General features: G+C 45.5%; 1 protein-coding gene across 4 annotated transcripts in view; it reads right to left on the bottom strand.

The window, feature by feature from the left end:
- Positions 1-4,878: 4,878 nt before the first annotated feature.
- Positions 4,879-17,329, bottom strand: part of LOC143804772 (saccharopine dehydrogenase-like oxidoreductase) — a 193,010-nt gene continuing 180,559 nt past the window's right edge. For all 4 annotated transcript variants that reach the window (XM_077283172.1, XM_077283173.1, XM_077283175.1 and 1 more), the window contains one exon: positions 4,879-5,091. In XM_077283172.1, coding sequence (XP_077139287.1) covers positions 4,989-5,091 — 103 coding nt within the window. In that variant the 3' untranslated portion in view covers positions 4,879-4,988. The remainder of the gene's footprint in view (positions 5,092-17,329) is intronic.

Genomic DNA, 17,329 nt, shown 5'->3' with positions numbered 1-17,329 from the left:
ATGGACTAGCAAAGTGATTTCTGAGGTTCACTGTTCTGTGTTGGCTGGCCATCCTGGGATTTTTGGTACCAGAGATTTGATTAGTAGGTCATTTTGGTGGCCTTCTTTGTCACGGGATGTGCGCTCCTTTGTGCAGTCCTGTGGGACTTGTGCGTGGGCCAAACCTTGCTGCTCACGCGCCAGTGGGTTGCTTTTGCTTTTGCCTTTGCCGGTCCCTGAGAGGCCTTGGACGCATATTTCTATGGATTTTATTTCAGATCTTCCGGTTTCCCAGAGGATGTCGGTTATCTGGGTGGTTTGTGACCGGTTTTCTAAGATGGTTCATTTGGTACCTTTGCCTAAATTACCTTCCTCTTCTGAGTTGGTTCCGTTGTTTTTTCAGCATGTGGTTCGTTTGCATGGCATTCCGGAGAATATTGTGTCCGATAGAGGTTCCCAGTTTGTTTCCAGGTTTTGGCGAGCCTTTTGTGCTAGGCTGGGCATTGATTTGTCTTTTTCTTCCGCATTTCATCCTCAGACAAATGGCCAAACCGAGCGAACTAACCAGACTTTGGAAACTTATTTGAGATGCTTTGTGTCTGCCGATCAGGATGATTGGGTGGCTTTCTTGCCATTGGCCGAGTTTGCCCTTAATAATCGGGCTAGTTCTGCTACCTTGGTTTCACCTTTTTTTTGTAATTCTGGGTTTCATCCTCGTTTTTCTTCGGGGCAGGTTGAGCCTTCTGATTGTCCTGGGGTGAACTCTGTGGTTGACAAGTTGCAGCAAATTTGGGCTCATGTTGTGGACAATTTGGTCTTGTCTCAAGAGGAGGCTCAGCGTTTTGCTAACCATCAGCGGCGTGTGGGTTCCCGGCTTCGGGTTGGGGATTTGGTCTGGTTGTCTTCCCGTCATGTTCCTATGAAGGTTTCTTCCCCTAAGTTCAAGCCTCGGTTTATTGGTCCTTATAGGATTTCTGAGATTATCAATCCAGTGTCTTTTCATTTGGCCCTTCCAGCCTCTTTTTCCATCCACACTGTTTTTCATAGATCTTTGTTGCGGAAATATGTGGTACCCGTCGTTCCCTCTGTTGATCCTCCTGCCCCGGTGTTGATTGATGGGGAGTTGGAGTATGTTGTTGAGAAGATATCGGATTCTTGTTTTTCAAGGCGGAGGCTTCAGTATCTTGTCAAGTGGAAGGGTTATGGCCAGGAGGATAATTCTTGGGTTGTTGCCTCTGATGTTCATGCTGACGATTTGGTTCATGCCTTCCATTTGGCTCGTCCTGATCGGCCTGGGGGCTCTGGTGAGGGTTCGGTGACCCCTCCTCAAGGGGGGGGGGGTACTGTTGTGAATTCTGTTCTTGGGCTCCCTCCGGTGGTTATAAGTGGTAGCGCTGCTATCTGTCCTTCACAGCAGTTATCAGGTGTGTCCACTCTGGACTGGGCTATTTAGTCTGGCCTCACCCTTTAGTCAGTGCCAGTTGTCCATTGTATTCTGGAGGATTCACATCCCTTCATGGTTTCTCCTGCTTCCTGGTCTTTTCACCAAGATAAGTTCTGCTTGTTTTGCAGCCCACGTGTTGTGGGCCTCATTGTTCAGTGCATTTCATGTTTTTTCTTGTCCAGCTTAATCTGTGTAAGGATTTATGCAGTCAAGCTGGAATCTCTGGAGAGGCAGATATACCCTCCATATCTTTAGTTAGATGTGGAGTTTTTTGTATTTTCTGTGGTGGATATTTCCTAGTATTTTAATACTGACCGCATAGTTCTCTGTCCTATCTTTCCTATTTAGCTAGATTGGCCTCCTTTGCTAAATCCTGTTTTCAGCCTGTGTATGTTTTTTCCTCTCCTCTCACAGTCAATATTTGTGGGGGGCTGCCTATCCTTTGGGAATTTTCTCTGAGGCGAGATAGTTTTCCCTTTTCTATCTATAGGGTTAATTAGTCCTCCGGCTGTGTCGAGGTGTCTAGGATCAGTAGGTACATCCCACGGCTACTTCTAGTTGCGGTGTTAAGTTCAGGGTCCGCGGTCAGTATAGATACCACCTTCTCCAGAGTACGTCCAATGCTACTCCTAGGCCACCAGATCATAACAGATGTGCCTTCGGACCGGACGGTCTCAGCCAGCCCTGTTAGCAGTGCTCTGGATTGCGGATGCTGAAGCCTTCAGTAAAGAGGTAAAGAGACTGCAACCCTGTGTCCTCGTTATTTGCTGCGACCTACACCATCACCTACACCTTTTTATTGGGCACCCCTTAGCAGGACCACGGACCGGGTCGGGCCACCGTGACAGACAGACCCGGATCCGAGTACCCTGCTGTCCTGTGTCTGGGGGTCGCTCCAACTACATCTGACACAGGATGTCAGTTGAACGCAATAGACATAAGTATGATCCTGAAAGGAAGTGTTGGAAAAGCAGAAGTATAGCAGAGCTGACAGTGCTATGAAAGGAGGAAAGATTATAGAAGGGTTTGTAATGTAATATGGAGCGCCCCCAGATGCAGGGCCGCGGGGTACTCGGTACCGGGCCTCTCTGTCTCAGTTCTGGGGTTGTCACGGTGGCTAGACCCGGTCCCTGACCCTGCTAAGGGGCGCCCAATGAAAGGTGAAAGTGGTGGTGCAAGTCGCGGTGAATAACGAGGACACAGGGTTCCAGTCTCTTTACCTCTTTACTGAAGCCTTCAAAATCCTCAATCCGGAGTACGGTTAACAGGGCTGTCTGAGATCGGCCGGTCCGATGGCACCTCCAGAGTTCCCTTTGCAGGTGGAAATCTGTGCCTTCCTTCTAGCGCCTGTGTGTTGTACTACTTCCCTGCTGAGCACCACAGGATAGTCCTCACAACTGTTGTGTCTGTTTCTGATGTTCTTTCCCACAACTTATGTCTGTTCTGATGTTCTTCTCCGTCCCCCAGATGATATGGCTAGGACGCACCCGTATGACGGGTAGGCCTGGAGTTCTTCCGGGACCCTAGTGACGCCCCTCTCCCACAGTTGCCCCCTATGTCTGCTTAGGTGATTTAGGTGAGACAGCCAACCTATAATTAACTGTCCTGCCGTTGGTTTGAAGTAATGCTTGGAGCCCAATACTTCCTCGGCGTTCCGGCCACCAGCTACGCGCCTCAGTAGGATGTTGCCTCGATCTTACAGCACGACTCCTACTGGTGTTATCTCCTTTTTGCTATGATCTCATTTCTCACTCTTCACAATAAACCCCGCTTCTTGTCCTTTCTTGAGATACCGCCGCGATGTAGTGCAGGCGCGGTTCCTTAACGTTCTCTCTTGTTCGCTAGGCCTCTGTCAGGATCCCACCCCTGACAGGGACCCCCCTGAATCTTCCCCTGCAACACCCTCTGCCACAGGATCTTGCCTGGTTCCAACCCAGTCAGCTTCTGTCTAACTTTCTATCCAACCCCCAGTTTTACCAGATTGTGAGGAGTGGCCTAATACATAGTGCCCTTTGCTCCCCCTGGAGGCCAGACTATGAAGTGTATTGGTGTCTGTGATACCTGGTCAGGTGAACTCCTTAAGTGCCATCAGACGTACCATCACTTCCCTTAGCGGCGGAGCATCAGTACTGCAACGACCAGGACTCTGGGGCGCTGCAAATACACCTCAGATGCATGGCCCCTCACCCCACACTGACTCATGCAGGAGGTTAGACCAGAGCAGGTCTGTGTCATAACATCTCACACAGTGAGAAACCTGTTCTAAGTTACTGTATGTTGGAAGCATGTTCTTCTTTCCTTTAAGTGTTGCTGCTCGCTTATGAATGGTCAGCATCATACAGGGAAATGAAGTACATGACCCAACTCGTAACACCCATTTGGACTTAAACATTAATTCATTAGGGGCCAAATACTTTGATTTTTAATATCCGCAACGGAGAGGTGAAAAAGACAAAACGTTTTATTCAGCTCTGAAAAAACTTGCTGAACTAGTTACCATAAAGTTTTTCGCAACTTGTGTGTTCAGCAGCACACTGCTGCACAGCTTTCGGCCTCCTTATTGTTGTTGTGGGGGAAAGGGTGCACACCTCCTTGAGTGACAATGCTGCTTCAGCAGCTTAGTCTACCAAGTTTGTGCTCGCTTTTAGTGACACATTAACTGTCTATTATTGCTTGATCTGGAATCTGTTACTACTTTGAGCAAAAATGGGGCTTGGACAGTGAAAGCAAGGAGTACAAAAACAGATCTGGAAACTGCTGCTGGTGGTGGCCCAGTTGATTGTGATTTTGCATGACTGATAATAGGTTAGGGGCTGGTAGGAAGGATAAAGCAGATGTTTGCTGTATAGAAATCAAGGGGATGGGGGAGAGTTGACTGGTATATTAGGAGTTAACCCCTCTATTGGAGTGTAACTACTGCACATGCTCAGCCAGCCTCTGGTGGTTGATGTCCTTGGCACCAAGTTGTACATTATGCAAGAGAAAAAATCTCACAGCAGGAGAATGACAGCTGATAGAAAAAGCAAGTTAAGGCTGTGTGCACACGTTGCGTTTTTTTCACTTTTTTTCGCAATAAAAACGTGATAAATAGGCATAAAAAACGCATACATATGCATCCTATCATTTAGAATGCATTCTGCAATTTTTGTGCACATGATGAGTTTTTTTCCGCGAAAAAAAAGCCGCAGCATATTCATTAATTTTGCTTTTTTTTCACGATTTTCCCGCTATATAATGCATTGGGAAAGCTCCGGAAAAAAACGCGAAAAAAACGCATGCGGATTTCTTGCAGAAAATGTCTGGTTTTCTTCAGGAATTTTCTGCAAGAAATTCTTACGTGTGCACATACCCTAACTGTAAATGTATTTACTTTCATTTTCTCCAATTTCATACTGTGAGAATACCCCTTTAGTATAGACTTTATTTACTAATGAAAAACATGATAACAATTCTCATTTTACACAAAACTTTTTATTAATGCAATTCATTTTCATTTGAAAAATATATTGATTGTGTTATTAAGTGCTGAACCAGCTTGTCATGCAGGTAGCTATAGTGGAATGTACTACTCCATCTGGCTAAGAACAGTAAAATGAATGCCAGCCTTATTCAGTCGGTCAATCAACTTGGTTTTGGAAAATGCAGCTCCTGGAGTGTACACTCCTCCACTGCAAGATAAAAAAAATATATATATTATATACACATATATTTATTAAAATTCAGATTACACCATGAATAAACAATAGCGCAAGAAATGCAGCAAAACTGTTGAGATATACAACCTGGTTTATAAACGTTGATGAAGAACCTCACTATGTACATGTGAAAAATGCTGAATCTTGTACAAAAAGAATAAAAGGGGTTATCCAGGCTTATGATCTTGGAGACCTTATCCCCACTCCTCAACATTGAAATTCCAGCATCAAGATTGAAAAGTCATGGAATTATGTGTTGAAAAATGGCTCTTGGGACACACTGGTGAAATGGCCGTACTACTGGTTCCACCACCAAACCAATGTAATGCTAAGCTATTAGTGTACCTAGAATGAAGGCAAGAGGGGTATAGTACATTCTGCCACCTCACCTCGTAATCACAGAAGTAGTTGTTGTCACAATTCATTTTTGGATATGTGACAGCTCTGGCTCTGCTTTAATTTAAACATTGTTTTTTGCTTTCGTGCCAGCAAGGGTTATTGTCAGTTTTCTTGCTGGAATCTGCTTTGTTGCTGGTCAGCTGATGTGGGTGGTGACCATTCCCACCATCCTTTAAATAGTCACATGACGCATCAGCTGACTGTTGGTAATAGAATGTCATGGTTAGGAGAAGGTTAATGCCCTGTGCTCTCAGGGTTAATGTTGTTAGCCTCTCTTTCAAGATGGGAGTGCTATTTATACTCTCTCCTAACCTGGTATCCTTGTCAGCTATAGGTTTTCTGCAGTCTGTATGCTTGACCTCTGAAGTGTGTGCTGGCTTGCTTAGTGTCTTGCTGTCACGTGCTTTATTCGTTTTCCTGGATTACTGACCCCTGGCTTGGCTTCTGACTATTCCCTGACTCTCCCTGTTGGTATCTTGTAATCTCCTGGCTATGACCTATGCTTGTTTCACTATTATTTTATGCTTGTTCCTTCTGTTTCCCCGGCGTCTGGCTCCGCCCCCTGACCGCCTCCCACTTTGTCACATGATCTTAGGTCCTTTTGCTTTACCTGATCACTTTGTCTCATGTGGAAGGTCCCATTGGTGATCAGGTTAGTTACCCGGTGTCTGGTCCAGCTCCGTTGCTGCTGGGTGCAGTTTCCCCTGCAGCATTAATACCGGGTATCGTGACAGAGTTATTCTATGTGGACCAGCCTAGGAGTTTTGAGCTCTCGGGTGCCAGCAGTTAATTTGCTGCTTCTGTGAAGTTTGGTTTCCTGATTTTGTGTCCTCTGCTGTGTGGAGATTGGTGGTGGTGGCTGGAGCTAAGTTTCTTGTTCCCTGTTGTGAATTAGACTTTTTTGGCTCCCTCTTGTGGTCACTAGTGATATGACTCTGGGATTGTCTTTCCTCAGTTTGGCACCCACCTGGGTCGTTAGTCCAGGGGTGTTGCTATATAAACTTCCTGGATACTCAGTCCAGTGCCTGGCATCGTTGTAATCAGATCCTTTCTGTTTGCTCCTGTCTGCTGGTCCGGGTTCTTGCAAAATTAAGCTAAGTCCTGCTTCCTTGTTTTTTGGTTATCTGTATTGCTCTTATTTTCTGTCCAGCTTGTACTAAATGTGATTCCTGATTTTGCTGGAAGCTCTAGGGGGCTGGTATTCCCCCCCTGGGCCATTAGACGGTTCGGGGGTTCTTGAATATCCAGCGTGGAAATTTTGATAGGGTTTTTGCTGACCGTATAAGTCATCTTACTATATTCTGCTATTAGTCAGTGGGCCTCTCTTTGCTAAATATCTAGTTCATTCTTACGTTTGTCTTTTCTCCTTACCTCACCGTTATTATTTGTGGGGGGCTTGTATCCAACTTTTGGGGTCTTTTCTCTGGAGGCAAGAAAGGTCTATCTTTTCCCTTCTAGGGTTAGTTAGTTCTCCGGCTGGCGCGAGACGTCTAGAACCAACGTAGGCACGTTCCCCGGCTGCTTCTATTTGTGGTGCTAGGATTAGATATACGGTTAGCCCAGTTACCACTGCCCTATGAGCTGGTTTTTTATGTTTGCAGACTTGGTATGTACTTTTGAGACCCTCTGCCATTGGGGTCATAACAGTATGCCAGGCCAGAGTTGAATGTTTAATGCATTGCAGAAGTGGGATAATAAGAAAGGAAATTCTGAGTTTTTTTTTTTTTTTTCCTCTCTTTGTTCCTCCCCTTTACCTCTGAGTGGCTTGTGCTTGCTGCAGACATGAATGTCCAGACCTTGATTACAAGTGTGGATCAGCTTGCTGCTCGTGTGCAGGGCATACAAGATTTTGTTACCAGTAGTCCAATGTCTGAACCTAAAATACCTATTCCTGAACTGTTCTCTGGAGACCGATTCAAGTTTAGGGATTTCAGGAATAATTGTAAATTGTTTCTATCTCTGAGACCCCGTTCATCTGGAGACTCAGCTCAGCAAGTTAAAATTGTTATCTCTTTCTTACGGGGCGACCCTCAGGATTGGGCCTTCTCGCTAGCACCAGGAGATCCGGCATTGGCGAATATTGATGCGTTTTTTCTGGCGCTCGGATTGCTTTACGAGGAACCCAATCTTGAAATTCAGGCAGAAAAAGCCTTGCTGGCTATTTCTCAGGGCCAGGATGAAGCTGAAGTGTATTGCCAAAAATTTCGGAAATGGTCCGTGCTTACTCAGTGGAATGAGTGTGCTCTGGCCGCAAATTTCAGAAATGGCCTTTCTGAAGCCATTAAGAATGTGATGGTGGGTTTCTCCATTCCTACAAGTCTGAATGATTCCATGGCGCTGGCTATTCAAATTGACCGGCGTTTGCGGGAGCGCAAAACTGCTAATCCTCTGGTGGTGTTGTCTGAACAAACACCTGATTTAATGCAATGTGGTAGAATTCAGACTAGAAATTAACGGAAAAATCATAGACTTCAGAATGGGTTGTGTTTTTACTGTGGTGATTCTACACATGTTATATCAGCATGCTCTAAACGCCTAACAAGGGTTGTTAGCCCTGTCGCCATTGGTAATTTGCAACCTAAATTTATTTTGTCTGTGACTTTAATTTGCTCATTGTCTTCCTACCCTGTTATGGCGTTTGTGGATTCAGGTGCTGCCCTGAGTCTTATGGATCTGTCATTTGCCAAGCGCTGTGGTTTTGTTCTTGAGCCTTTGGTAAATCCTATCCCTCTTAGAGGTATTGATGCTACGCCATTGGCGGAAAATAAACCGCAGTTTTGGACACAGGTAACCATGTGCATGACTCCTGAACATCGGGAGGTGATTTGTTTTCTTGTTCTGCATAAAATGCATGATTTGGTCGTTTTGGGTCTGCCATGGTTACAGACCCATAATCCAGTCTTGGATTGGAAGGCAATGTCTGTGTCAAGTTGGGGCTGTCAGGGAATTCATGGTGATTCCCCGCCGGTGTCTATTGCTTCCTCTACTCCTTCGGAAGTTCCTGAGTGTTTGTCTTATTATCAGGATGTATTCAGCGAGTCCAGGTCCAGTGCTCTGCCTCCTCATAGGGACTGTGACTGCGCCATAGATTTGATTCCAGGTAGTAAATTTCCTAAGGGAAGACTATTTAATCTGTCTGTACCTGAGCATACCGCAATGCGTTCGTATATCAAGGAGTCTCTGGAGAAGGGGCATATCCGTCCATCCTCTTCCCCTCTTGGTGCGGGATTCTTTTTTGTGGCCAAGGACGGATCTTTGAGACCTTGTATTGACTATCGGCTTCTGAATAAAATCACTGTTAAATTTCAGTATCCTTTGCCTCTGTTGTCGGACTTGTTTGCCCGGATTAAAGGTGCCAAGTGGTTCACCAAGATAGATCTTCGTGGTGCGTACAACCTTGTGCGCATTAAGCAAGGAGATGACAGGAAAACTGCATTTAATACGCCCGAAGGTCATTTTGAGTACTTGGTGATGCCTTTTGGGCTCTCTAATGCTCCTTCAGTGTTTCAGTCCTTTATGCATGATATTTTCCGGAAGTATCTGGATAAATTTATGATTGTTTATCTGGATGATATTCTGTTTTTTTCTGATGATTGGGACTCGCATGTAGAGCAGGTCAGGATGGTGTTTCAGGTTTTGCGTGAGCATGCTTTGTTTGTTAAGGGCTCAAAGTGTCTCTTTGGAGTACAGAAGGTTCCCTTTTTGGGTTTTATTTTTTCCCCTTCTGCGGTGGAGATGGACCCAGTCAAGGTCCGAGCTATTCATGATTGGACTCAGCCCACGTCAGTTAAAAGTCTTCAGAAGTTCTTGGGTTTTGCTAACTTCTACCGTCGTTTTATCGCTAATTTTTCTAGCGTTGTTAAACCTTTGACGGATATGATCAAGAAAGGTTCTGATGTTGCTAACTGGGCTCCTGCAGCCGTGGAAGCTTTCCAAGAGTTGAAGCGCCGGTTTACTTCGGCGCCTGTTTTGTGCCAGCCTGATGTCTCACTGCCCTTTCAGGTTGAAGTGGATGCTTCTGAGATTGGGGCAGGGGCCGTTTTGTCGCAGAGAGGCCCTGGTTGCTCTGTAATGAGACCATGTGCCTTTTTCTCTAGGAAGTTTTCGTCTGCTGAGCGGAATTATGATGTTGGCAATCGGGAGTTGTTGGCCATGAAGTGGGCAATTGAGGAGTGGCGTCATTGGCTCGAGGGTGCTAAGCATCGTGTGGTGGTCTTGACTGATCACAAAAATCTGATGTATCTCGAGTCTGCTAAACGCCTGAATCCTAGACAGGCCCGCTGGTCATTGTTTTTCTCCCATTTTGACTTTGTGGTCTCGTATTTACCAGGTTCAAAGAATGTGAAGGCTGATGCTCTTTCAAGGAGCTTTGTGCCTGACTCTCCTGGAGTCGTAGAACCAGTTGGTATTCTTAAAGAGGGAGTTATCTTGTCAGCCATTTCTCTGGATTTGCGACGTGTGTTGCAGAGATTTCAGGCTGGTAGACCTGACTCTTGTCCACCTGACAGACTGTTTGTTCCTGATAAGTGGACCAGCAGAGTCATTTCCGAGGTTCATTCCTCGGTGTTGGCAGGGCATCCGGGAATTTTTGGCACCAGAGATCTGGTGGCTAGGTCCTTTTGGTGGCCTTCCTTGTTACGGGATGTGCGGTCATTTGTGCAGTCCTGTGGGACTTGTGCTCGAGCTAAGCCTTGCTGTTCTCGTGCCAGCGGGTTGCTCTTGCCCTTGCCTGTCCCGAAGAGGCCTTGGACACACATTTCCATGGATTTCATTTCAGATCTTCCGGTGTCTCAGGGCATGTCTGTCATCTGGGTGGTATGTGATCGCTTTTCAAAGATGGTCCATTTGGTATCTTTGCCTAAGCTGCCTTCCTCTTCCGATCTGGTTCCTTTGTTCTTTCAGAATGTGGTTCGTTTACACGGCATTCCTGAGAATATTGTGTCTGACAGAGGATCCCAGTTTGTTTCCAGGTTCTGGCGATCCTTTTGTGCTAAGATGGGCATTGATTTGTCGTTTTCGTCTGCCTTTCATCCTCAGACTAATGGACAAACGGAGCGAACTAATCAGACTCTGGAGGCTTATTTGAGGTGTTTTGTTTCTGCAGATCATGATGATTGGGTGACCTTCTTGCCGCTGGCTGAGTTTGCCCTTAATAATCGGGCTAGTTCCGCTACTTTGGTTTCGCCTTTTTTTTGCAACTCTGGTTTCCATCCTCGTTTTTCCTCGGGACATGTGGAGTCTTCTGACTGTCCTGGGGTAGATTCCGTGGTGGATAGGTTGCAGCAGATCTGGAATCATGTGGTGGACAACTTAAAGTTGTCACAGGAGAAGGCTCAGCGTTTTGCCAACCGCCGCCGCGGTGTGGGTCCCCGACTTCGTGTTGGGGATTTGGTATGGCTGTCTTCTCGATTTGTTCCTATGAAGGTCTCCTCTCCTAAATTTAAGCCTCGCTTCATCGGTCCTTACAAGATATTGGAAATCCTTAATCCTGTGTCCTTTCGCTTGGATCTTCCGGTGTCGTTTGCCATTCACAACGTGTTCCATAGGTCTTTGTTGCGGCGGTACGTTGTGCCTGTGGTTCCTTCTGTTGAGCCTCCTGCTCCGGTGTTGGTTGAGGGCGAGTTGGAGTACATGGTGGAGAAGATCTTGGATTCTCGTCTCTCCAGACGGAGGCTTCAGTATCTGGTCAAGTGGAAGGGCTACGGCCAGGAGGATAATTCCTGGGTGGTTGCCTCTGATGTGCATGCGGCCGATTTAGTTCGTGCCTTTCACGCTGCTCATCCTGATCGCCCTGGTGGTCCTGGTGAGGGTTCGGTGACCCCTCCTTAAAGGGGGGGTACTGTTGTGAATTAGACTTTTTTGGCTCCCTCTTGTGGTCACTAGTGATATGACTCTGGGATTGTCTTTCCTCAGTTTGGCACCCACCTGGGTCGTTAGTCCAGGGGTGTTGCTATATAAACTTCCTGGATCCTCAGTCCAGTGCCTGGCATCGTTGTAATCAGATCCTCTCTGTTTGCTCCTGTCTGCTGGTCCGGGTTCTTGCAAAATTAAGCTAAGTCCTGCTTCCTTGTTTTTTGGTTATCTGTATTGCTCTTATTTTCTGTCCAGCTTGTACTAAATGTGATTCCTGATTTTGCTGGAAGCTCTAGGGGGCTGGTATTCTCCCCCCGGGCCGTTAGACGGTTCGGGGGTTCTTGAATATCCAGCGTGGAAATTTTGATAGGGTTTTTGCTGACCGTATAAGTCATCTTACTATATTCTGCTATTAGTCAGTGGGCCTCTCTTTGCTAAATATCTAGTTCATTCTTACGTTTGTCTTTTCTCCTTACCTCACCGTTATTATTTGTGGGGGGCTTGTATCCAACTTTTGGGGTCTTTACTCTGGAGGCAAGAAAGGTCTATCTTTTCCCTTCTAGGGTTAGTTAGTTCTCCGGCTGGCGCGAGACGTCTAGAACCAACGTAGGCACGTTCCCCGGCTGCTGCTATTTGTGGTGCTAGGATTAGATATACGGTTAGCCCAGTTACCACTGCCCTATGAGCTGGTTTTTTATGTTTGCAGACTTGGTATGTACTTTTGAGACCCTCTGCCATTGGGGTCATAACAGTTCCCCTTTCCTTGTCAGTCTTGTGCTTGTCACTACCCCAGTGTTTACACCATCTGCAGTGGTGGGGCTAGCGTCTTTGCCAGACAGTGCACTAGCCAGGGTCCAGTGAGGTGACAGCTAGGGACAAGGCAAGTGACGACAGCGGAGATAAAGGACCCGCATAGGGTGTTAGGGGAGCTTAGGGATAGGCACAAGCTGTATTAGGAGGTGCTCCATCCCTCGTTCCCTACTATTAGGGCCTTCCTCTCCCTTTTTCCATCCTGTTGTTGGTGTTTGTGTCGTCAACTGGAATTACCAGTGTCGGTAGTGACAGTTGTCTTGTGAAGGCCTCTTCATGCCATTGCCCACATCGTCACCAGACCAATCTCTGGTTTTCATTGCATCCAAGACGAAAAGCGGGATAATCACTGAAGAGGATGGACCTCAATTCCAACTTCATGTCTCTATCTGGAGACAAAGTGGGCAATACCTTTAAGAGGCCCGCACGAGGCAACATCACATTGGTCCAACTCCCGGGATTATGCTGTGGGGTGGCATAATATATGGTAACCGGGCTGCTCTAGTGTTCATTCCAGGTACACCAACAGCTCGGTGTTACAGCCATTTCTTCAAAGTGTATCGTACAAGGAGCAATTATTTAACATTACACTGAGCCACGTATTGTTTGTGTCACTGAGAGCAGACTGCATGGCCTTAACATACTACCATAGCCTGCAGTGTCTCTGGACTTGCCAACCAATGATGTCACGATTGTGCTCCCAAGGGCATTCGGTGTTGCACAATAGTCCTCAGACAACCATTAATAGCAAGCCAAGGTGTGGAAGTATATGTATTTTTGCCTGTTGTGCTCATACTCTATACTAAATAAATAGAAATCTTTTGAAAATCTTGTCTCCATTTTTTCATCATTTGCATATTATTATTAACAAGTCTCTTGATCCCGAGATTTTCATAATTTCACAACTTTTCAGTCTTTGTTTTGCAATCTCAATATTAAGGAAAGTAGATCAATGCGCAAGCGGATATGAAATTCAGTAAATTGCAGTTCTGCTCCCATTGAAGTTGCAGTAATGATATTGATAGAAAATCCATTTCATAAGGCGAGACAACCCCTTTAATGGATTACACAATATAAATTAAAAACAGAGGTTTCTACAAAATTGAAACATGATTAGAAACAGTAGAGATTTTCACATTAACCATTAAGAAGCTGAACTAATACACACACTGAGACAAAAGATTGTTATCCAGTAATCTTTCCTGGCTTTCCTGTGTTCATTCAATGTCTGGCGGCTGCAATGTATATTTATCATGTATTAGCGCAGACCTAGACAAACTACATTCTGGGGGCCACATGTTGCCCTTTGCATGTTTCTAACACATCAGATGAGCTGGAAACAGTGACCACAGACAGGCGCCACCTCAATTTTGTGGGGAGGGCACAGCAGGAAGCTAGGGGGGGGCTAGGTGGGAAGTGTTTGTTTATGGTCATTCTTATATTTACGGGTAGAGGATATGGTGTTGTGGGGCATTGGGGAATCATATTGTGAGGGGAGCCATCATACTTTGTGTGGGATATCACTATACGGTGTTAGGGGGCTCTGGGGTCATTATTTTTTTGTGTGTGCAGGGATCGTACTGTGTGTGGATGACTGTGGTGTCCAGCATACTGTGTGCTGAGCTGTGGGACCATCATACTGTGTGGAGGCCATCATATTGTGGAATGTGGTTGTTGGTGGGTCTTAATTGTCATTGCGAACATAGGGCGCTGTAGGGGGTTATACTGCCTATGGGTTCATTCTATGTGTCGGATCATGGTGTGAGGGGCCAGAGAATGTCAGTGTGAAAGAGGGTCACATACTGTTTTTAGGATGTTTTTCATGGTACTGAGGGCTGGATATCAGAAGCAGTATTATTAGTCCCTCTATGATAGAAATGGTCTCATATGGCCCCTCATGAAAATTAATTGCCCACCTCTGCTATACAGTATAAAATAATGATTTTAAATAAATGTAGTAAGAAAAAGGAGCCAGCATTCAATTAATTGTGCAAAAGGTAGATTTTTACTGGCCCATGTGGCAACTGAAATGTCGCCATATGGGCCAATAAAAGTCAACCTTTGCTCAAATATTTGTGATGCTGCCTCCTTTCTGTTACTATATTGCAGTGGACAATTTGGTACAGTATAATACAAAAGTGAGTACTCCCCTCACATTTTTGTAAATATTTTATCTTTTTGTGGGACAACACTGAAGATATGAGTTTGATGCAATGTAAAGCTTGCATAACATAATAATATACAGCTTGCATAACAGTGTAACTTTGGTGTGCTCTCTAAATAACTCACACAGCCATTAATGTCTAAACTGCTGGCAACAAAATACACAGCCATTGATGTCTAAACTAGCAAAGAAAATAGCTGAATCGTGCCTAATTAGCCATTCTCCCTACCCAACGTCATGTGACTTATTAGGCTGCCGTCACACTAGCAGTATTTGGTCAATATTTTACATCAGTATTTGGAAGCCAAAACCAGGAGTGGGTGATAAATGCAGAAGTGGTGCATATGTTTCTATTATACTTTTCCTCTAATTGTTCCACTCCTGGTTTTGGCTTACAAATACTGACGTAAAATACTGACCAAATACTGCTAGTGTGACGGCAGCCTTAGTGTTACGAGGTCTCATCTGTGAATGGGGAGCGGGTGTGGTAACTTTGGTGCTATCGCTCTCACACTTTCTCATACTCATCACGGGACGTTCAACATGGCACCTCATGGCGAAGAACTCTGAGGTTCTGAAACCAAAAAAAAAAGATTTGTCGCTCTACATAAAGATGGCCTAGGCTATAAGAATATTGCCAACACCCAGAAACTGAGCTGCAGCACGGTGGCCAAGACCATACAGCAGTTTAAAAAGACAGGTTCTACTCCTCAGAACAGGCCTCGCTACAGTCGACCAAAGAAGACAAGTGTGTCTTGCCTACCGTCAAGCATGATGGTGGGATTGTCATGGTTTGGGGCTGCTTGAGTGCTGCAAACTGAGGGGAGCTACATTTCATTGAGGAAACCATGAATATCAACATGTGCTGTGACATACTAAAGCAGAACATGATCCCCTCCCTTCAGAAACTGGGCCACAGGGCTGTATTCCAACATGATAACAAACCCAAACACACCTCCAAGATGACCACTGCCTTGCTAAAGAAACTGAGGATAAAGGTGCAGGACTGGCAAAGCATGTCTCCAGACTTAAACCCTATTGAGAATCTATGGGGCAAGCTCAAACGGAAGGTGGAAGAGCGCAATAACATCCACCAGCTCCATGATGTCATCATGGAGAAGTCGAAGAAGTTTCGAGTGGCAACCTGTGAAGCTCTAGTGAACTCCATGCTCAAGAGAGTTAAGGCAGTGCTTGAAAATAATGGTAGCCACTAGTGATGAGCGAATGTGCTCGCCACTACTCGTTACTCGCCCGAGTATCACTATGCTCGGTGGACTCGGCGAGCACCGAGCATTTCCGGGATTATTCGGCGGTACCTGGTGTCTCCACCCAGTGTTTTTGGCAGACTTTAACCCCTTAATCCCATATGACGTACTATCCCGTCAAGGTGACCTGGGACTTAATTCCCAGTGACGGGATAGTACGTCATAGCGATCGACCGCGCTCACGGGGGGAGCGTGGCCGATCGCGGACGGGTGTCAGCTGCCTATCGCAGCTGACATCCGGCACTGTGTGCCAGGAGCGGTCACGGACCGCCCCCCGGCACATTAACCCCCGACACACCGCGATCAAACATGATCGCGGTGTACCGGCGGTACAGGGAAGCATCGCGCAGGGAGGGGGCTCCCTGCGGGCTTCCCTGAGACGATCGGTACAAGGGAATGTACTCACCTTGTACCGAGCGTCTCCTCCCTGCAGGCCCCGGATCCAAAATGGCCGCGGGGCTGCATCCGGGTCCTGCAGGGAGTACTTCCGGGTGCCGTGCAGGCGCTGGTAAGCCTGCGGCGATGTGAGTGAGATCGCCGATCTGATAGAGTGCTATGCAAACTATCAGATCGGCGATCTGTGATGTCCCCCCCTGGGACAAAGTAAAAAAGTAAAAAAAAAAAATTTCCACGTGTGTAAAAAAAAAAAAAATTCCTAAATAAAGAAGAAAAAAAAATATATATTATTCCCATAAATACATTTCTTTATCTATAAAAAAAACAATAAAAGTACACATATTTAGTATCGCCGCGTCCGTAACGACCCAACCTATAAAACTGTCCCACTAGTTAACCCCTTCAGTGAACACCGTAAGAAAAAAAAAAAAAAACGAGCCAAAAAACAACGCTTTACTATCATACCGCCGAACAAAAAGTGAAATAACACGCGATCAAAAAGACGGATATAAATAACCATGGTACCGCTGAAAACGACATCTTGTCCCGCAAAAAACAAGCAGCCATACAGCATCATAACCAAAAAAATAAAAAAGTTATAGTCCTCAGAATAAAGCGATGCCAAAATAATTATTTTTTCTATAAAATAGCTTTTATCGTATAAAAGCGCCAAAACATAAAAAACTGATATAAATGAGATATCGCTGTAATCGTACTGACCCGACGAATAAAACTACTTTATCAATTTTACCAAACGTGGAACGGTATAAACGCCTCCCCCAAAAGAAATTCATGAATAGCTGGTTTTTGGTCATTCTGCCTCACAAAAATCGGAATAAAAAGTGATCAAAAACTGCCACATGTCCAAAAATGTTACCAATAAAAACGGCAACTCGTCCCTCAAAAAAACAAGACCTCACATGACTCTGTGGACCAAAATACGGAAAAATTATAGGTCTCAAAATGTGGAGACGCAAAAACTTTTTTGCTATAAAAAGCGTCTTTTAGTGTGTGACAGCTGCCAATCATAAAAATCCGATATAAAAAACGCTATAAAAGTAAATCAAACCCCCCTTCATCACCCCCTTAGTTAGGGAAAAATAATAAAATTAAAAAAATGTATTTATTTCCATTTTCCCATTAGGGCTATGGTTAGGGCTAGGGTTAGGGCTAGGGCTAGTGTTAGGGCTAGGGTTAGGGTTGGGGCTAGGGTTGGAGCTAAAGTTAGGGTTGGGGCTAAAGTTAGGGATAGGGTTGGGGCTAAAGTTAGGGTTGGGGATAGGGTTAGGGTTGGGGCTAAAGTTAGGGTTAGGGTTTGGATTAC

Source organism: Ranitomeya variabilis, chromosome 2, assembly GCF_051348905.1.
Source record: "Ranitomeya variabilis isolate aRanVar5 chromosome 2, aRanVar5.hap1, whole genome shotgun sequence".
Taxonomy (NCBI): Eukaryota; Metazoa; Chordata; class Amphibia; order Anura; family Dendrobatidae; genus Ranitomeya; species Ranitomeya variabilis.
The sequence above is the reverse complement of the archived record's forward strand: the minus strand, read 5'-3'. Positions and strand labels throughout refer to the sequence as shown.